Below are 22,664 nucleotides of genomic sequence, written 5' to 3'. Positions count from 1 at the left end.
CATTCCCACCTCAGGAAAAATTTCAATACTGCCCTCTTCTCCATGCCTAGTTCTGTTAGCCTGAAAACGGTGCTACTGATAAGATGCTAACTTGATCACCTACAGCTTTCTGCTGGGCTATTATGTCTCACTAGCATTCACCCAACTTCAAATACAGGCACTAAAATTCTGGAAACCACAGTGCCTTAAGCATAGCAACTTCCAATACCTGGACCCTCACTTGTTTCAAAGTTCTTGTCCTATTTGATTAGTTCCTGTTACTTGTCGCTTGCCTCTGGTTCTCAATTCATATTCATAACAATGAATGACATAGTCTTCGCCAAGAACCTTCCCATGTTAGAGAAAAATAAGCTCTAATTTCCACCAAAGGTATGCAAAGTCTCTTCCTTTAAAAGTAATGGTCCTTGGCCAAGCATGGCAGCTCACGTCTGTAATCCTAGGTACTTGGGAAGCTGAGGTAGGAGGATCGCTTGAGCCTACCGAGTTTGAGGTTGCTGTGAGCCAGGCTAACGCCATGGCACTCTAGCACGGACAACAAAGTGAGACACTCTCAAAAAAAATTTAAGAAATTAAAAAATTAAATAAATGGTCATTATTGCTGGCACAATCCAATTGAGAAAAAAAGACAAAGTTTTTTATCTTTATAAATACAATATAAAGTAGAGAACACCGGCAGAGTAACACAAGAAATTGCTTCATTTTTGGAGGTGAAAGAGAAACAGTCTGTCCTTATAAAACTGTCTCCATGTTTCACTGAAGTTTACTTTCTCAGGAAAGTCTCTATTTGTATTGCACTGACAAATCTGCATTACTTTTCAGGCTTTAGGATGCAGTATATTTTACCTTGTGTGGATACAATATCACAATCATGTTTTACAAACAGGAGAAAAAAATTTTAAAAAGAGTTTAGCAAAATTGAAAAATCATACAAGTAATGTTGTAAAGATAAAATACCACAACCCAATGTTTCACTTTCCTTATGTCTCCAAAGGCCTCGTTTTTAAGACTGAGAACATGAACCAGCAAACTACTGCCCCTAGCTGCCCCGTTTTATTGGAACACAGCCATATCATTTGTTTATTGTCCTTGTCTGCCTTGGTGCAGTTAAGGGTATAATAGTTGAGTAGTTACAAAAGGGATCACATGGTCTAAAATATTTACCATCTGGCCCTTTAAAGAAAAGCTTGCCAACAACCAATTTAGAAAATAATCTCCAAAAAAAAGAACTGCACACATTTTAATAGATGGTATGGGGCCTCTATGCCTGCCTCTATTGGGGATAGAGAAATTTCCTAGACTCACTTCTCAGTACACAGCCTTTAACTATTCTGCCAAATGACCCACTCTACTACTCAATAAACCAAAATAATTTTTAAAAAGCTAAACATTATCAGGACATTAAGTCCAGATTTGAGGTAGAAAATACTAACTCTAAATAAAATGAATACTTTTCATCTTACCATGTCAACTTTTCATAAAGCAGTTGAACCTTATTACAGCATTTGGATTAATTAAAGGGAAATTCCATCGGGTTAATCAATTGCTAATTTTCTCTTCTCTCCAACCATTAAAGAAAGCCCCACATTAAAATGGCACTAAGAAAATGACAAACATATTCTCTACTGAGAAAACAGAATCATAAACCTCTTACACAAAAGCTGACACCTACAGTCTAATTTTCTCAACGTGTCAATGTCACTAAGACCTAGTGACCTTTTTTAGGATATCAAGTATCCATTAAAAAAGGGTTAATACCTGGCCGGGCGTGGTGGCTCACGCCTGTAATCCTAGCACTTTGGGAGGCCGAGGCGGGTGGATTGCTCAAGGTCAGGAGTTCGAAACCAGCCTGAGCGAGACCCCGTCTCTACCAAAAATAGAAATAAATTAATTGACCAACTAAAAATATATATACAAAAAATTAGCCGGGCATGGTGGCACATGCCTGTAGTCCCAGCTACTCGGGAGGCTGAGGCAGTAGGATCGCTGAGCCCCGGAGATTGAGGTTGCTGTGAGCTAGGCTGACGCCACGGCACTCACTCTAGCCTGGGCAACAAAGTGAGACTCTGTCTCAAAAAAAAAAAAAAAAAAAAAAAGGGTTAATACCTGAAGTAAAGCAAGAGTTATCTCCCTCTTGTCACAGTTCTCTAGCCCATTATCTTTGCTCATCTTTACCATTCCAGAAAATGAGGAAAAATCTTTGGAGAAATGGAGGTAGCATATCAAACCTCAGCTTAAAATCGTGCTCATCTACCGTAATTCCATAAAAAAGCATGAAATGCGACTAACAAAGGAAATTCTATTGTTAAAGGTTCAAAAGCACAGAAACCCATCCTTGTAAGTAGTTCACAAGAATGTGACTTACCATTAAAGTTCAATGATTACATTTCAGAAAACTGGTAAATCTCATTTTAAAGGTTGAATAAAATCAAATGATCAAGCTTAGGTCATAACTGAGCATAATGCCAATGCCAAATGAGGCAGATATGAAACAGTTGTTAATTCACTATGAGAACTCACGTTTCACATCATTTACAACCAATTAGAAAAGTACCTGCCTGTTTAACATGTAATTTTAAAAACAGGTGCTACAGGGGCTCCTGATGAGTAACATGGTATTACTCACTCTGAAACAACAGCCAGCATTTCTGGAACACTTACTATAAGCCAAGATTTATACAAAGTACTTTTCATGATTCTTTTCATCCTCACAATAATACTAGGAAATACTGTCTGCATAGGTTATATATCTGGATTAAGGTCACAGCTAATTAAGGGGCAATGTTCAGTTTCAAACTACCTCCACCACACTTCATGTCAATACACTAGAATTACTGGGGGTGGATTCTAAAGCCCTGGCCACAAGTCAATCTAAACCACAATCTCTAGGAGCTGACACAGGCATTGGTATTTTTTAAGCTCCCCAATGATACCAGTGTGAAGGTAAGTTTGGGAACCACTATTAGACATGCTCATATACTGCCAAGAGTCAAGACACTGCTACACTGAACACACTACAAGATGTGTCCATCAACCATATCCAATGATATAATGTATTATAACTTCATTATCATACCAGAGTAGGTTTCTACAAAACAAATAAGTGTAGGTGGCATGAATTTAAAGGATAAAATAAATGTCAGCAATTAACTACACAAACAAAAATTCACAATTACTAACTTTTTTAAACTAAGTAAATGCTACATACTCCCAAGTCCTAAACTACATTTTTCAGGTCCACATGTCCCAAAATTATATAAGAAAACAATGCCAACTCTCCTTGAAACCCCATTATTTTTTTAAGTTCTAGTATTCAGCCTTGCCTAAAGGAAGGAAATAATACTAAGCAGCAAAAATAAGCAAAGCTTCTCTGCAGAATCTGAAAGCTTTTAGGGATTTTGCAATTGCTTGAAATGCTCTGTACATCCCCTTCTCAACAGCCAAGTAACTGTTAAAACCTTAGGAAAGGCCGGGCGTGGTGGCTCACGCCTGTAATCCTAGCTCTCTGGGAGGCCGAGGCGGGCAGATTGCTCAAGGTCAGGAGTTCAAAACCAGCCTGAGCAAGAGCGAGACCCCGTCTCTAATAGAAAGAAATTAATTGGCCAACTGATATGTATATAAAAAATTAGCCAGGCATGGTGGCGCATGCCTGTAGTCCCAGCTACTCGGGAGGCTGAGGCAGGAGGATCACTCGAGCCCAGGAGTTTGAGGTTGCTGTGAGCTAGGCTGACGCCACGGCACTCACTCTAGCCTGGACAACAAAGCGAGACTGTCTCAAAAAAAAAAAAAAAAAAAAAAAAAAAAAAACCTTAGGAAACATGTCACTATCCCAAAGAAGTCAAAATATCCAGCTCTCAATTAGCGATATTCTAATACTTAAAAGCCCCTAGAGCTCTGTTCCTTCAGAGTGCAGGAGGGAAGGAGAAGAAAAAAAAAGCCCTTGCTCTGAATTCAGAACTAGTTCTCTAAAAAAAAAAAAAAAGTAATACATCCCTAATTTTATTGTGTGAACCAAAATAAAAACTGTGTTTTATATTAACAGCAAATTTTCACAAGTGTGTGCTTTTTTTCTGCCCTAGTTACCTGGATGCTAATAAAGCATACCTTAATAACTCTAATGAAGTTTGTAAGAGATTATGGAGCATGCAAGTAGAATACAGTATCAGATTAGAGATTATTCTTTTTTTGGTCAAAAACAAGGCACTTCACATATTCCTAAATAACTTAAAACACAAATGTTTATATAACCATATTCTAACAACAGTACACATACAGCACTAACAAAAAAGGACTAAAATAATTTTTATGAACCAGATGCTTCCTTCAATTTTGAATTTCTTCCATATTGAATTTTAATAATATGTCTGATTTTACTAAATCAATCTGGTTATCTTTTGATTAACACTTCTAAGTTTATTTCAATTTTAATAGAAATATATTTATAGAAATTAAAATCATTCTAATCCTTATCTTAAAACCAAATACAATTTTTGAAATGCTATTTTAAATCATTTCCTAAGAATTTTGCTCATTAATTGCCTTTTATTTAATAAAATGCAGGGAAAGGTTAATAGTGAGGGGAAGAAATTTACAAAGGAAGCACCAGGAAATGGTGGATGGGTGGGGGTGTGTGTGTATGACATGTTCACTTAGTTGTGATTCTGTCAGTTAAAACATTAAATTGTATGCTTTACATGTTGTTTATGCCAATTTATACCTTGATAAAGTGGAGGTTTTTTTAAAAAAAAAAAAAAAAAACTTGCCACAAAAATTAGTTTGAAGTAGCCAAAATTATTTTTTCAGACCTCCATGACCTGGCTGAATATAGCAATTCCATGCTAGACCTACAATTTAACTAGATTCTGTGCTTATGGGCTCCCTTTCAAACAATATGGTCCAAACCCATTATCAGCTTCTCATTATTCAGACAGCAAGTTAAAATTATGCAAAACTTTAACAGTTCTCTCAAATCACACATCTATGACTCCCCTCAGGAACCAAATTTGTTAATGTCATCACTTAATATGTAGAATAATCATTTCACTGTACTTTAACGTATTTATAAAGAATAAATTACTGAACACATTCTGTATCACAACGTACGAAAGCACCATAAACATCAGTTAACAAAGTAAATGGCAATTAAGGCAGAAAAAATTGTCTGAATATAAGATGCCAGAAAACAAAAATTACAGAATTTTTTCTGAAAGTAGAAATACACAATAAGGTAGATTTTAAATGGAAACTACATTTCTCAGGTCCCTTCTATATTATTTTAGCAAATACAGTTTGCATCTGATAAATTTCATTAATTAACCAAATACAGTACAACCTAAGAGTCTCAAAGACATTCAATATGTGATACAGCTTTATCAAAGTGTGTTTTAGGTTCTCTTGTGGCTAATGCTACATTTAACTTTAGCTAATTAGACTGAATTGTAGCAAATTATATGAGCCTATTTTAAAAGTTAACTTGAAACATATAATACTTTGTTACCACTCTTAACTCATCCTCCAGTTGTGTGGGGGTGTACAGGTGTGCTGTTTTTGCTTTAATTTCCCCATCACTACCAGTCTCAGTCAGTGAGAACAAAAATATATATCTTCTGGTGAAAGTTCGGAAACCTAGGCAGGGTATTAATGAAACAGCAAAACCACTGCAGCCTTCTGAGAAAATACAATTTTGAAAACAACAAACTCTTCAGATTAGACCTGACATAAAACTTCAAACGTTTTTGCTCTAAGACTATGCTCTTTACAAATACAATATATTTAAACATGGGGTTGCAGGAGAGAATAAAAAGCAAAATGAGTGTAAACAAAACCAGAAAAATCAAAATGCAAACACACAGAGCCAAAATACTCTTCTAGTCAGCAGCAAAACAGAAATGATTCTAAAATTAATGTGCAAATGAAAATACAGTTCCTTAACATTCATTTAATAACCTTGTGCATCTGATAATGAAAAAAGCCAAGCTTTCCTTTTCTAACCTCAGACAGCAGTCACCATCTTTAATAAACTATAACTTTTGTAAAGTATAACTTTGTTTAAAGTGAATAAAGTATGTTTAGAGCATGTTTGTGTTTAGAGACCAATATCTTGAACACTACAGAGAACAACAACATTCTGAAAATCCAGTTTATTTTCCATGTTGTGGACAGATCCAGTAACTGTGATCAGTTTTTCTGCATGTGTAATAATTTATCAAAATAAGTTTTCCCACAAGACTCTTCTCCATCAACTCTGAAAATCCTGGTCTGACAACATACCCAAATAAAGCTCTTGAAAATCACCTCTTAAAATTTGGAAGAAAATGTGGCAAGTCTTTCCTGTAACATTTACTGCACTACAAATGGCTAAAGAGCAATTTATATTTTAAAAGGTGACTAGTACAACAGTTGAATTTAGGAAATTAATGTTTTAGTGCACTTTGCTCCAGTTTTAGCCAACATGCTACATTTTCCTTTTTGTTTGTTTCTTTGGGGGAGGGTTGGAGGGGCACACAAAGTGGACTTGAGGATTTCCATTGTACGAAAAAGATATGACTCTGCAAGCAAAACAGTGTAAGCTGCCTTTTTTTCTTAAGACCTGGACATTTTAAGACAGAAGCTTTGCAAAACATTACACAATTTTTTATTATTAAATGAGAAAATCTCATTTGTTACATCGTCACATTGCTAGTCAGAGAAATGCTGCAGTGATGAAGAAAGTCAATGTTGGATCAACCAAAGTCCTCATTTCTACAACATTCATTTACAGAGAAATAATGTTCAACACAGCCCAACACAACATTCTTGGTTTTCTTCATATTGAAGTCCCCCAAAAAAATCATCTTCTAATGGGGTATTTCACTACATAAATTATAGTTCTTCATTTTTACAATTCACCCCAAACTGTATGAGAGATGTATCACACTAAAATTTCTAAAGCTGTTAGGAAATCCTTCACACATCGTCGTCATCTGATGTGTCACTGCTACTTGTCTCTGTGTCATCATTCTCAATTGTGGGTTTGAAAGTGCTGTTTTTCCAGGGTCCAAACTTGAAGTCACAGATCAGCCCATTTTTCAAAATACCATTTTTTCTCAGACCATTCTTCTGTAACTAAAATGTCAAAAACAAAATAAATTACCCTCAAGAGTTACTTACCTATTAAGAATACTATAATTAAATATAACCATGAATGTATTAATAAAATTACATCCTACCCTAAAAACCCCATAGGCAATGATATCATTTTTTTATAAATAAGCTATTTTAGACAGATACAGGTAATGGATCCAATCCAACAAAAAATTCCATAGAAATAAATCAAAGTAGTATTAAAAACAATTTAGTGTGCATAATATTGTGGGAAAAGCACAGATTTTGGATCCAGACAGTGTAGATATGAATCGTAACTGTCACACTTAATCACAAAGCCTTTCCAAATTTTTCATTTCCTTAAGTCATAATTATAACAAATACCTTCAGGTGCCACCCAGAAGATAATCAGCAACCATTCAACAACAGCTATTATTTTTATTATTCTGACCTAAATTAACACACTCCACAACCTGCTTTATTTATTCATATTCTGTAGAATAAGTAGAATGAGGTAGCCCTTTGCTTAATCCCAGAGATAAAGATACTGGAAATAATATCAGAACTAAATAGTATGGTAATAAATAAGAATTGGGTTAATCACATATCAGAGGGGGCAAAAGATAGTTGGTCCAAATTAAAAACATTCAAAGAAGGCCGGGCGCAGTGGCCCACGCCTGTAATCCTAGCATTCTGGGAGGCCGAGGCGGGCAGATTGCTCAAGGTCAGGAGTTCGAAACCAGCCTGAGCAAGAGCGAGACCCCATCTCTACTATAAATACAAAGAAATTAATTTGGCCAACTAATATATATATATATATATATAAATTAGCCGGGCATGGTGGTGCATGCCTGTAGTCCCAGCTACTCGGGAGGCTGAGGCAGAAGGATTACTTGAGCCCAGGAGTTTGAGGTTGCTGTGAGCTAGGCTGACTCCACGGCATTCACTCTAGCCTGAGCAACAAAGAGAGACTCTGTCTCAAAAAAAAAAAACATTTAAAGATACAAAATACAATAAAATTAATAATGCTAACACACTAAAAAATCAGGCCTTTTGAATTTCTTCCATGAAAAACATGAGATTCTGGTAATTTTCATGAAAATCTCTAAATGCAATCTTCTATAAGACCGAATCCAGCTAAATAAATTAGTATTTGAAAACGTCTACAGGTTTCATATTCTAGAGGGAGTTCTTTTTTTTTTTTTTTTTTTTTTTTGAGACAGAGTCTCGCTTTGTTTTCCCAGGCTAGAGTGAGTGCCATGGCATCAGCCTAGCTCACAGCAACCTCAAACTCCTGGGCTTAAGCAATCCTCCTGCCTCAGCCTCCCAAGTAGCTGGGACTACAGGCATGCGCCACCATGCCCGGCTAAGTTTTTCTATATATATTAGTTGGCCAATTAATTTCTTTCTATTTATAGTAGAGACGGGGTCTCACTCTTGCTCAGGCTGGTTTCGAACTCCTGACCTCGAGCAATCCACCCGCCTCAGCCTCCCAGAGTGCTAGGATTACAGGCGAGAGCCACCGCGCCCGGCTTAGAGGGAGTTCTTTAATGATGAAGATTACAAATAATTTGGAGAAGGTCCAAACCTGAAGAGCCACATCCATCAAGCTAATACCTGATTGTTCTTTCTAGTTATCAAGATATGTAACAAAGTCTAGGTTCTTTGCTCTCACTTTCCTTTTTATCCTCTCCTATTTAATTCTCTATTTTCATAGCAGATTTTCTTTTCTATCTTGCTTTTCTAAAAGTCAACAATACTACTTGGCTTTACTTTGAACAAATGACCTCACCATCTTTACTGAGAAAAACAAAACCCATACATCCACCTCCAATGTTCTTGGTCACAGAGATGCTTAGAAATATACCTGGTTTCCTCCTTTAAAGGTACACCTATCCCATTCCCCAAAGCTCTATTCTTGCCTCACATGATATATCAACCAATGCCACCTAATCTTGCCACAGCTTGAAATCAGCTATGGAGAATCTTGATAAAAACCAAATGTAAGGCTGGGCGGGGTGGTTCACGCCTGTAATCCCAGCACTCTGGGAGGCCGAAGCGGGCAGATTGCTCAAGGTCAGGAGTTCGAAACCAGCCTGAGCAAGAGTGAGACTCGCCTCTACTAAAAAATGTAAAGAAACTGGCCAACTAAAAATATATAGAAAAAATTAGCCGGGCATGACGGCACATGCCTGTAGTCCCAGCTACTCGGGAGGCTGAGGCAGAAGGATCACCTGAGCCCAGGAGTGTGAGGTTGCTGTGAGCTAGGCTGACACCATGGCACTCTAGCCTGGGCAACAGAGTGAGACTGTCTCTCAAAAAAAAAAGAAAAGAAAAGAAAAATCTAAGTTTCTATCCCTGATTTCTCTATATGCCTGGACTCCTGAGAATATCTAACCCAAAACAGTTTTTTTTAAGCCTCCTAAAACCAGCTCCTCCTTCCATATTCCTGTTTATAGCAATACTATCATCAATTCACAGGTTGGAATTTCAAAGTCCTGCTGGTTCTATTTCAGATCTCTTATTCTCAACAAGACCACTTTTACTGTCACTTCCCTAGTTTAGGCTCTCGTTTATTCCTCCTCTAATTACTGTAAATTATTGCTAACTGATCATTCTGATTCTATTCTAACAAATTACACTTCCAATGTACACTTACTCACTGCACTTCCTCGCATACAAGAATGATTGTTCACATCCCTAACAAAACTTCCAAAGGACCTATTATAGAACACAATCCACACTCCTGACATGGCATTCAAAGTCCTTCATAATGTGACTCCAATATATCTTTCTAACCTATGTTATGGTTAAAGGCACAGACTATAAAAGCAGCCAAACCTGTCCTCAAAGGCCAGCTCCACTACTTTGACCTACAGGAAATTATTGAGTCTCAGTTTTGTCGTGTACAGAGTAACACTAACAATAGTACCTACTTCATCTACAAGCTTCAAAAATGCACTTAGCACAATATCTAGAAGACATTAAAAGTTCACCTACTTCATCTAAAAGCTTCAAAAATGCACTTAGCACAATATCTAGAAGACATTAAGAGTTCAAGCAGGCCGGGCGGTGGCTCACGCCTGCAATCCTAGCACTCTGGGAGGCTGAGGCTAGCACTCTAGGAGGCTGAGGTGGGCAGACTGCTCGAGGTCAGGAGTTTGAAACCAGCCTGAGCAAGAGCCAGACCTCGTCTCTACTATAAATAGAAAGAAATTAATTGGCTGACTAATATATATAGAAAAAATTAGCTGGGTATGGTGATGCATGCCTGTAGTACCAGCTACTCGGGAGGCTGAGGCAGGATTGCTTTAGCCCAGGAGTTTGAGGTTGCTGTGAGCTAGGCTGATGCCATGTCACTCTAGCCTGGGCAACAAAGCAAGACTCTGTCTTAAAAAAAGAATTCAAGCAATGTTACTTACATGGAGAGGTCATGTGATTTATTGTTCAAACTGGGGCACTTTGAAAATGAAAGTAAATATTCCTTATTAATTAACTACAACAGGATAATATGCATAAACTGGGATCCTCCTGAGCAAACCAGGACACAGAATCTGTTATCATGACCTTTCATTAAAGATCTTCCAGCCAGGCATAGTGGCAAATCCAAAGAGACAAAAAGGTTTCGAGGGCTTAGGGAGAAAAAGGAATGGAGATATATTGTTTAATGAGATGTGGAGTTTCAGTTTGGGAAGACGAAAAATGTTCTGGAGATGGATGGTGGTGATGGTTGTATAACAATGTGAACATACTTAATGCCACTGAACTGTACCTGAAAAGGGTTAAGAAGGTAAGTGTTTTTTTTACATATTTATGTGGGTTCTTAGAGGAAAATACAAACACAGTCCCTCACTACCATAAATTACGCAGTCAAGTTTCCCACATTTGGGGAAACTGCAGGGGTGAGCACATCCAGAATGCAATGGGTAAGCCTCATCCCTGGAAAGCCTTCCTTAATAATGATGGTACCTACCAGATAAATAACATTCTGTGTCTTGAAACACAATTTTTCAAAGTGCAGTGGAGGGAAGGCACAATATATTAAATTTACTCTTCAAAAAAATGTAAAATTAAGATCAAGTCCAAGTCAATTATATTATGAAGTTAATTAGCATGACTAATTTCTTCAAAGATTACATTCAAAATATATCATTGATAATATCTCCATATAGAATACGGGTTCTGCATGACCAGACTTATTTAAAAAAATCTATAATGGATTTGGAAAAACATCTCAACTTCCTGATGCTTTATCAAACATTTCCTAATACTCTTTCAGAAAAAAAACTAGGGCCTGGCATAGTGACTCACACCTGTAATCCTAGCATTTAGGAGGTCGAAGTCAGAGGATTGCTTGAAGTCGGGAGTTTAAGACTAGCCTGAACAAGAATGAGACCTCGTCTTAATAAAAAACAGAAAAGGTAGCTGGGCCTGGAGGAACACACCTGTAGTCCCAGCTACTCGGGAGGCTGAGGCAGGAGGATCCCTTGAGCCCAGGAGTTTGAGGTTGCTGTGAGCTAGGCTGGTGCCACTGCACTCTAGCACTCTAGCCAGGGTGACAGAGAGAGACCTTATCTCAAAGAAAAAGAAAAAAAAAAAAAACTACGAAGACATAAAACAAGATATTTTAGAATATGAAATATTCTTGGGCAAGAGGGGAGGATTAGTGTGAAATTACAAATTGCTAAATAAAATTGTTTAAACCACTCCCACCAACCAAATGCTTACTAATACCTGTGTTTTTCTAATTAGGGATGGGCAATTTAAAAGTAAACTTGTATGATTCACAGTTTCTTACCTGTTCACTAATAACTTGGAATTCTCTCATTTCATCCTCTGTTAAGGGAGCACATGTTTCATCATTTTCACTATCTTCCTGCCAGCCCATCTCCTTCAACAATCTGAAAAGGAGGGAAGAAATTAAATTTAATCTAGAGCTTCCTCTGAGTAGGACAATTCCATTTCTTTTACATACAAGAAAACATAATCCAGGATCCATTATACAAATCCTTAAGATACATCAGAAAGATTTTTTGAATTTAATGTTTTGAATATCTCTTTCTGAAAATGAATAGAAAGTTTAAGTCCAAAAAACTTTGAGAGTAAAATAAGAATGAACTGCCTGACTGTCCTACCTTTGGTGTCAAAGACACTCTAGGCTACAAACCTACAATAGAGACTAAAGAAAATTTGCTAAATTCCTGTACTAAAGTAACAGCAATAACAACCCTTTCCCTTTTTCTCCAACCATAATCCAACATATTTTTGGCTACTCATTAGGTTTTCTACTTTGGGATTGCTTACCCTATCGTGTATCTTATATAATTTATTCTTCTATTGATACTGCCTCTTATGGGCATGCCAATAGTCATACTCAACACATAATTCAATTTGAGAGGGGCACTATGTTCTACAGTAACAGAAAAATGACTTTCTCTTCTAATTTTTAAAGATAATACTTCCATCTTGGGCAAAAAGAGCTAAGAGAAGACTGACAAGAAATTAACTATTTTTCTCTAGTTGGGCTAACATGAACCCTATAGCAATAGCTACTGCATTTGAGTTGATGATTTCAAAGTTTCTGCTTCTTATATGGTTGTATCTTGTATTCATCTGACAGTTTTTTTTTAATTGGAATGGAACTCCTAAATAGTTCTCTGATTCCTACAAGAGATGTCCAAAAAGTTCAGGGAAAATGCATATTATGAAAAAAAACTGTGCATGGATTTAAAAATGTTTTTGCACCAAAATAAACTTGAGGTGCTGTAACATGTTTAAACAGGATCCAGTCTGAGGAACTAAGAAGGGTAAGACATCGGTTTGAAAGAACCCCGTCAGAGTAACATGAATTCTGCTAAAATTGAAGCAAGAACGAACATCAAATTTATTTTAAACTTGGGTAGAAGAATGGTGAAATCACTGATATTTTACAAAAAGTGTATGGGGACAATGCCCCAAAGAAATCACCACCTTACAAATGGATACCTAGTTTCATGAAGAAGGGATCAGGCTGCACGAGGTGGCTCACGCCTATAATCCTAGCACTCTTGGGAGGCCGAGGCAGGTAGATTGCTCAAGCTCAGGAGTTCAAGACCAGCCTGAGCAAGAGCAAGACCCCGTCTCTACTATAAATACAAATAAATTAATTGGCTAACTAAAAAATATATAGGGCCGGGCGCAGTGGCTCACGCCTATAATCCTAGCACTCTGGGAGGCCGAGGCAGGTGGATTGCACGAGGTCAGGAGTTCGAAACCAGCCTGAGCAAGAGTGAGACCCTGTGTCTACTATAAATAGAAATAAATTAATTGGCCAACTAATATATATAGAAAAAACATTAGCCAGGCATGGTGGCACATGCCTGTAGTCCCAGCCACTCGGGAGGCTGAGACAGCAGGATTGCTTGAGCCCAGGAGTTTGAGGCTGCTGTGAGCTAGGCTGATGCCACAGCTCTCTCACTCTAGCCTGGGCAACAAAGTGAGACACTGTCTCAAAAAAAATAAAAATAAAAAATATATATATATATATAAAAATTAGCCGGGCATGGTGGCGCATGCTTGTAGTCTCAGCTACTTGGGAGGCTGAGGCAGGAGGATCGCTTGAAGCTCAGGAGTTTGAGGTTGCTGTGAGCTAAGCTGATGCCACGACACTCCAGCCAGGACAACAGAAGTGAGACTCTGTCTCAAAAAAAAAAAAAAGAAGGGATCAGATGATGCTGAAAATGAAGCCCACAGCAGCAGACCATACACACCAGTTTACAAGTAAAAAAATCATCTCGTCCATGCCACTAACTGAAGACGATTGGCGACTAAACAGCAGAAACAATAGCCAACACCAAAGACATCTCAACTGGTTCAGTTTACACAATTCTGACTGAAATATTAAAGTTGGGCAAACTTTCCCAAAATCGTTTTACCCAGATAGGCTGCAAACAAGAACAGAGCTTTCAATGGAAATTTTAAACAAATGGTATCAAATCCTAAAATATTTCTTTGAAGAACTGTAACAGAAGATAAAGCATTGCTTTACCACCAGTACATTCCTAAAGACAAAGCACAATCAAAGCAATGATTACAAGAGGTGAAGTGATACAAAGCAACAGCATACTAGTTAAGACCAAAGGTCATGGCAATGGTTTTGGGGGATGCACAAAGCATTTTGTTTGTTGACTTTCTGCAGGGCCAAAGAATGATAACATAAGATTATGAGAGTGTTTTCAGAAAGTTAGCCACAGTTTTAACACAAAAACATCCGGGAAAACTTCACCAGAGCATCCTTCTCTACCATGACAATGCTCTTGTGCTTTCCCCTCATCAAACAAGGGCAGTTTTGTAAGAGTTTTGGTGGGAAATCATTAGGCATTCACCTTACAGTCCACAGTCCAAATTCGGCTCCTTTGGACTTTATTTCCTAATCTTAAAAAAATCTGTAAAGTGCACCCATTTTTCTTCAGTTAATGATGGAAAAAAAAAAAAAAAGACTATATTGACATGGTTAAATTCCCAGGACCCCTAGTTCTTTAGTGATGGACTGGTACCACTGCTTACAAAAGTGTCTTGAATTTGATGCAGTTTAGGTTGAGAAATAAAGTTCTTATTTTTTATCATTTAACTCATTTTCACTAACTTTTTGAACGCTCCTTGTATTTACACCTACTCATCTTTCAACTTATGCCTGCCACACATTAGCTATTTGTAGACTTTTATGCCTCTTTTTCAAAGAGTTTCATAGAATATCATACTCAGAGTCTCTGAATAAAATTTAATAACCATATTTTACAGATGAAGAATCAAGGTCACATAGTCAAAACAACTTGCCTACTTGATGAAGGCAACACAATTTTTGTTTTCTACTTCTCATGCTAGTATGTAAGTAGTGCACAGCACCCTGTTGCCTCTGGAACAAAATGTCAGTCAGCATTATTTCTTTCATTCCTTTTAGTCACTGAACTTTTCTTTTCAATGCACTGTCTTTACTCTTTAACCAAGATGGCTACTCTTTGAAATGCCATTTCCATCACTTTTATCATTCAATGCCACCTAATCCAGAGTCTACAGATCTAAACTAATAAAACAATCTAACTGCTTTTGCTAGACTCAACTTTTTGTTTTACTTTTAAAAACTGAATCTTAACTGAATAATGCAGATGAAAAAAATTATTTTAACTATTACAAGGGGGATGTAACCAAAGGCAAGTATTCCTAACTTTCTATTCTCCCCTCTACCCTCTTTCTCTCTAGAGTATACAGATAAGAAAAACTGAGGTTGTAACAGAGAAACTGTTAACTGTTTTTAAAATAGCTTTCCAAAAAAACCTGTGTGTTTCCCTTTCCTCCTCAATTAGAAACGTAGTCAAGTGCTGTACAGTGACATTTCAGTCAAAGACAAAATGCGCATGACATATAATCCAAGATTATATTAATATCATGTTACTGTACTTTTTAACATTCACGTTGTACTTTTTAACATTCACATATGTTTACATACAAAAATACTTACCATTGTGTTACAACTGCATATAATACTCACTAAAGTAACATGTCATACAGCTTTGTGGCCTAGAAGCAATAGGCCATACCACACAGCCTAGGTATATAGTAGGCTACACCATCTCACTTTGTGTAAGTACACTCTGATGTTCGTACAATGGAATCACGTAATGAAGCATTTCTCAGAAGGTATCCCTGTCACTTAGCAACACATAGCTATAATACTTTAAGCACACATCTATACTTTGCCTTTTCATTTAACCACTTTGGTACGAGCGTTGACTATACTCAATAGCCACAGATGAATGCGCACAGCCAAGCGTCGACTTTAGTGTAAAATTTTAAATTGATTTTTCTAATTTTTCATTTATCAAAATAAAATTGTGAACATTTAAAAATAAACGTAATGAAAACATATATGTATATGTTACCTATTCTGATTGACATTACAAGTAAAGTTGCTTGTAAAGTAAAAAAAGCTTTCAGTGCTTTAAAGCTTTCCTCATCACACAAGAGCAAAACGGATTCGTCGTCAACGCACAGCACAAACTATCATGCAGACTATGAGTGCCGGCTGTGGACAAGGTTCTGTGGCCGGTGAGCACGGTACCTAAGTAGTTAAATAATTTCTTCTCACTCTCACTTCAAGCTATTACCAAATAATCCTGATAATGGCTTTCACAATTACCACCTTTGATAAATATTTACAATGGCTTCTCACTTTCTAAAGAATAATTCCTTAATCTTATTTATACCATAGTCACAAATTCAAAATCCTTACTATAGAAGAAGCATAGGATTAGAAATCAGAAGATCTGGGTCACAGTTTCTACTCCATCACAAACCAGGTATAAGACACAGATCAGATCAGTTCAGTTCCTTCACCTCCCTATTTCTTCATCTGTTACAATGATGGAGCTTGAACAGATTTCTAAGGCCCTGCCTTTTAAACACCATCTTTAACTTCATCAAGTAAATTCTCCACTCCTGTCCAGATAATGCACTCACTACCCCTACAACAAACTGTGTACTCAATGCTGAACATTCCTTCGCATCCCTTTTTCTTTCAGAATGACTATCTAATACCTTTACCCCCTTAACATCTTGCCCTTTCTTTAAGATTTAATTTGGGTCCCAATTAAAACTTTCTGACTGGTAACCTAAGCCATAATGATCTCTAGCCCCAAATACTCTAGAATTTCTCTGGCACTCATTCTCTTATTTTTTTAATTTTTATTTCAGCAAATTATGGGGGTACAAATGTTTAGGTTATATATATTGCCCTTGCCCCACCTGAGTCAGAGCATTAAGCATGTCCATCCCCCAGATGGTGCGCACCACACCCATTAAATGTGTATATAACCATCGGCTCCCTCTCCCTCCCCCGCCACCAACCAATGAATGTTACTACTATATGTGCACTTAAGTCTTGATTAGTTAATACCAATTTGATGTTGAGTACATGTGGTGCTTGTTTTTCCATTCTTAGGATACTTCACTTAGTAGAATGGACTCCAGCTCCATCCAGGATAATACAAGAGGTGCTATATCACCATTGTTTTTTGTGGCTGAGTAGAACCCCATGGTATACATATACCACATTTTATTAATCCACTCATGTATTGATGGGCACTTGGGTTGTTTCCACATCTTTGCAATTGTGAATTACGCTGCTATAAACATTCTAGTGCAGATGTCTTTTTTATAGAATGTCTTTTGTTCTTTTGGGTAGATGCCCAGTAATGGGACTGCTGGATCAAATGGTAGTTCTACTTGTATCTCTTTGAGGTATCTCCATATTGCTTTCCACAGAGATTGTAGTAGTTTGCAGTCCCATGGCACTCATTTCTACTAATTCATTTGGTGCTTGCTTAAACAAGATGATAACTATCCCTTTGATGTTGAGGCTAATCTCAAAACCCTGAGATAAAATCATTGACATTCAACAATAAAACAATGTATGTGCCTGATTAATATTGTAGTGTAACATTTGAACAAAAGAATTATCCTTGAGAACTGTATTACTGGCACCTGATTGTTAAATTAAACCAATGTGAATATTTAATTTAAAAGTTTTACAAAGTAGGTAGAAAAATACGACTTTTATTTCACTCATTCATTTAACAAATTTAAACACAGTAATATATCAAGCCCAATTCTAGGTGCTAGACACAGCAGTGAACAAAATGGATGTTTCTGGTCACATGAAACTTAGATTCATGATGAAAACAAAGGCTGAAATTATGAATAAATTCTATGAAGGTTATTCAAAAGGAGGTGTAACCCAGTTTCCCACTGTCTCAGAATTAAATGAGGTTCTAGGAGGACTGGCAAAAAAAGTTAATCAACTGGGCCACTAATAAGTATCATTCTATATTAAGCCTACTCTTAGTATATCTAAGAATTTTTAGTGGCAAAATAATTCAGTTTATACAAAGCAATTACAGAATAATACATAACAATAGAAGTACATAAATTAACTTACTTCTTTGCTTTAGTTGTTTTAATCCTTTAGTTATTAAAAAGGAACTGAGCAACATTCCACAAATTCTTTATGTATTGATGCTCAACCACGTGGTTTTGTTATTTAAAGACCACAGTAAGGGTAAGTCATTTCTGCAAAACATCTGCTCTTAACTAAAAGTATATTCTAGATTTGAATGTTCTTCAATTCTGAGACTAAACCCTGCTTAAAATGTTTAACATTATACAGGTAAAAGCAGAAAGCGCTCTTGAGAGTTTAATTTTAAAAAATAAATCACACATTGGGACAACTGGCTATCCATGAGGGAAAAGATGAATTTAGATTCCTACCTCACATCATACAGAAAACTTGCACAAGCAACATAAGGAAAAGAATTGATGACCTGGACTTCAACAAATTTAAGTTTTTGCCCTTCAAAAGCATCACTGAGAAAGTGAAAAACTCACAAAATGGGAGAAAATATCTGCAAATCATATATATGGGTAAGAGGCTTATACACAAAATATATAAAGAACTCTCACAACTTAATAAAAGAACGCAGTGTAAAATGGGAAAAGTAATCGCTTCTTACCCTTTAAAGATCATGTGTAAAAATGGGAAAGGGAAAAGTATTTAATAGGTATTTCTCCTAAAGATGATAGCCAGTTAAGTACATAAAGAGACATTCAACACTGTTAGTCATTAGGGAAATGCATACTAAAAACCACAAAAAGATACTCCACTCCATACCAACCAGAATGACTATAATCAAAGAAGATAGTACCAAGTATTGGTGAGAATATAGAGATACTAAAACCTGTATTTTGCTGATGAGGAGGTAAAATAGGGCAGTCATTTTGGAAAATAGTTTTGGCAATTTCTCAAAATGTTAAACACAGTTATCATATTTCCCAGCAATTCAACTCATAGTATCTACTCAATAGAAATAAAAACATGTCACACAAGAACTTGCACATGCATGAATGTTTATAGCAGCATTATGCACAGTCAAAAAGTGGAAACAATTGATATCCATCAACTGATGAACAGTAAGTGGTACAGCCATACAGCACACTCTTCAGCAATAAAAAAGGAACAAATTGTATTGAAATGTGCTACAATGCAAATAACCCCCGAAAATATGCTTAGTGAAAGAAGCTAAACATATATATGATTTCACATACATGAAGTATCTATAAAAGTCAAATCTATAGAAACAGAAAGTAGATGAGTAGTTGTCTAGGGTATAGTGCAAATGAGTAGAAATGGGCACCGGGTTTCTTTCTAGGGTGATAAAAATGTTCTAATAATAGATTATGATGACATTTGCAAAAGTCCGAATACACTAAAAGCCATTCATCCATACACTTAAAACAGGTGAAATTTATGGTTTATAAACTGTATCTTGATAAACCTGTTTAAGAATTAAATTAAGATTAAATAAGAACTCTGTAATCAAAATTCTGAGTAAAGAAAATGACAGAGGAAAAGGTAAAAATAAATACTAGCCTGTGTTCTGCCTCAAGTGAACTTGAAAGAACATCAGTTTGTGGGAAGGTTGAAGACCGAATGATCTGTTGGGAAATCACCGAGGCATTGCCATTCTCTTGTGGAATTTCATTTTCATCAAAGTTCCGGTTTATATCCCTTTCTTGGTGAGAGCTATTGCTGTTATGTAAATTAAATGAGTCGTCATCCTGATTTTTAGGGAGTTAAAAAAAAAGAAGAAGAATAAATTCTAAAGAATAGAGTTATTAAAAACTTTAATAGATCCTGGCTATATTTCCAGTTAGAATACATAAATGTAATACTTATTAAATTTAGTAGACATTTAGGAATTTAGAATTTACAAATGGACAGCTAAGCTGGGAAGGATACCCAAAACTTTCTGGCCCTAAGTATTCACATCTGTTCAGCAAAGGCAAAACCAAAAGTAGGAATGCAGGCAAAATGGGGGAAACAAACAAACAAAAACAGATATAAACCATTTTTAAATGTGTTTTTGCACAGGAACTTAAGAATGAGAGAAATCTACTTTAGAAAGGCAGTCATTATTTATGCAAATGGTTACATAGCCTTCTTTCCAGGCAGATGAAAATATGATTAGAGTTTATTCCACAGTCCTAATTTACCCAAATATTTTAATGACATCATAATGTCAAATTAAGTATAACTACAAATTCAATTACCTTCTCTGAGCCAGCATGGCTTTCATCTTCATGTTCCTCTTCTACTCTGTCCCTTTTCAATGCTTTCAAAAATTCACTCTTCTTATCAGTGCGCATTCGTGTCAGTTTGGTTAGACGAGGCTGCTGATTGAGTTTGTCAACAGGTGAAGAGGAATTTGAGCGATTACACTAGAGGAAATTCAAAAATGCTGTTAAGAATATGGCCAGGGAATTAATGTCAACATAAAGTTCACAACTACCACAGCTTCCTATTTTACCTTTACTCACAATGCAAAACTGATTCTTATGGTCCTATTTCAAAGTCTACTTCTTTCCATCCCTATATATTTTTTTTCCTATTGAATGTGTCAACAGAATTTTCTTACCACAGAAACAATGAAGTTAATGATACTCGGAAATATGAGTCTCTAAATAATATTTTATAAATGCATCCGTGATTGTAAACATTTCTATAATACATAAAAGAACAGTTTTTCAAACACAGAGTTCTAGGGTTCAAATAATAGCTCCAACAAGATCTATTTTATAATTATTTATACACATATAGACATAGGGTTTATCAGATTATATTTCACCAGGGAAAATTTTTGTGATAGGGCAAGGAGGTGAGGAGAAAAATGCATTGTTAACTGCATTCCTTTTGTTTCTGGTTCTATGGAATTTTGTTTGGACAGTGGAATATAACAGAAAATAGATTATTAGAATTCTATGTCATAGGGATTTTTACCCATGGAAATAAAACTATAATAATGCTTAACTACTGGCATTAATGTCTGCATATTATAATTAACCTAAACACTATTAACCATCTAGAAATGTTGGTCCTTCCCTCACAGCTAAAAATTTCTGTGATTGAGAACATAAATAATAAACAGCATATAAAGAAAGGGTTATGTTTTTCTAATATGGCACCCAAAGCAATCTCAGGTATAATAATATAGTCATAAGTGTCCTTTGACCATGACCTAAACAGAGAACTCCATGGTCTGGGAGTTTGAAAAACCTGGTTAAAAGAAAAATGAACACTTGAGGTACCAGGTACTCATAGTCAGTAAAATAACAATATGCACCTTCCCCCCTTCTTCTCCTTCTGTCCTGCCTCAGTGTTAACACTAATAAAATGTCTGTCACCCTCAAAAGATAATCATACAAATGCTGGTTATTAGTCAAGATTCCATCCTACAGCTTAGCTCTATCGCAAATATCAAATAAAATTACAATTTTCACAATAATTTTTTAAAAGAGTCTCACTGTGTTGCCCCAGCTACACTGTCGTGGCCTCATCCTAGCTCAAAGCAACTTCAAACTCCTGGGCTCGAGCAATCCTCTTGTCTCAGCCTCCCAAGTAGCTGGAAGTACAGGTGAGTGACACCACACCCAGCTAATTTTTCTATTTTTATTTATTTATTTATTTTTTTGAGACAGGGTCTCACTTTGTTGCCCAGGCTACAGTCGGTGCCGTGGTGTCAGCCTAGTTCACAGCAACCTCAAACTCCTGGGCTCAAGCAATCCTGCTGCCTCAGCTTCTCAAGTAGCTGGGACTACAGGCATGTGCCACCATGCCCAGCTAATTTTTTCTATATATATTAGTTGGCCAATTAATTTCTTTCCATTTATAGTAGAGACAGGGTCTCGCTCTTGCTCAGACTGGTTTCAAACTCCTGACCTCGAGCAATCCTCCCACCTCAGCCTCCCAGAGTGCTAGGATTACAAGCATGAGCCACCACACCCAGCCTAATTTTTTTCTATTTTTAGTATAGAGACAGGTCTCGCTCTTGCTCAGGCTGGTCTCAAACTTCTGACCTCAAGCAATCCTCCCACCTTGGCCTCCCAGAGTGTTAGGAGTACAGGGATGAGACACTATGCCCAGTCAATAATTCTTTTCTTAAAAAGTATTTTTCTGATTGATGGATATATGGGAGCTTCAATGTATTGTTTTCCATACTTTTGAGTAAGACTGGAAATTTTCATTTAAAATTTTAAAAATTATTCCTACTTTCCCTATGTGCAAGAGTAGCTAGCAAATAGAGGGAAGTATGTGAAGCAAGTTTTCTGAAGGAACTAAACTATCTCATTTTAATGTATTCATTTAATGAATTTATAAATTATAATTATATTTTTCAGGAATAATTTTTAATGCCATACCTCTTTCACTGAATTTGGTGATGGACTAAAATTCTTGGCAGTTGATTTAAAAGCATTAAAGTTGCCAACACCATATGTAGACTCATGAGGGAAAGAAGTCCCAGCTTTATTTTCTTTAGTTTGGCTTTTCCATTGTGTAGGCTAAAGAAAAACACATAAACATTAAGGGCTGTCAAAAACCGATTATAAAGACAGAGGAAAACAAAGTGAACAGTATAAAAACAAAAATGACTACATTTGGTTCATTACATCATTTGTACATGGTTCTCTGTCCCATTTATTACAAATAAAATCAAAGC

The 22,664-nt window shown here is 36.4% G+C and overlaps 1 protein-coding gene and 1 non-coding gene across 5 annotated transcripts in view; both read right to left on the bottom strand.

Moving 5' to 3' along the window:
- Positions 1-6,122: 6,122 nt before the first annotated feature.
- Positions 6,123-22,664, bottom strand: part of GPBP1 (GC-rich promoter binding protein 1) — a 100,542-nt gene continuing 84,000 nt past the window's right edge. For 3 of the 4 annotated variants that reach the window (XM_012775646.3, XM_012775645.2, XM_012775648.2), the window contains 5 exons: positions 22,366-22,506; positions 20,221-20,388; positions 19,541-19,728; positions 11,879-11,981; positions 6,123-7,101 (listed from right to left, as the gene is read on the bottom strand). In XM_012775646.3, the coding sequence (XP_012631100.2) occupies positions 6,943-7,101; positions 11,879-11,981; positions 19,541-19,728; positions 20,221-20,388; positions 22,366-22,506 (759 nt within the window). In that variant the 3' untranslated portion in view covers positions 6,123-6,942. The remainder of the gene's footprint in view (positions 7,102-11,878; positions 11,982-19,540; positions 19,729-20,220; positions 20,389-22,365; positions 22,507-22,664) is intronic. The other variant, XM_076008035.1, reaches the window with a different exon arrangement.
- LOC142874118 (U1 spliceosomal RNA) lies at positions 10,905-11,064 on the bottom strand. Its single transcript, XR_012921953.1, has one exon. It is a non-coding gene; the product is annotated as a U1 spliceosomal RNA (small nuclear RNA).

Source organism: Microcebus murinus, chromosome 11 (genome assembly GCF_040939455.1).
Source record: "Microcebus murinus isolate Inina chromosome 11, M.murinus_Inina_mat1.0, whole genome shotgun sequence".
In the NCBI taxonomy this organism is placed as follows: Eukaryota; Metazoa; Chordata; class Mammalia; order Primates; family Cheirogaleidae; genus Microcebus; species Microcebus murinus.
This window is presented reverse-complemented; position numbering and strand designations above follow the sequence as displayed.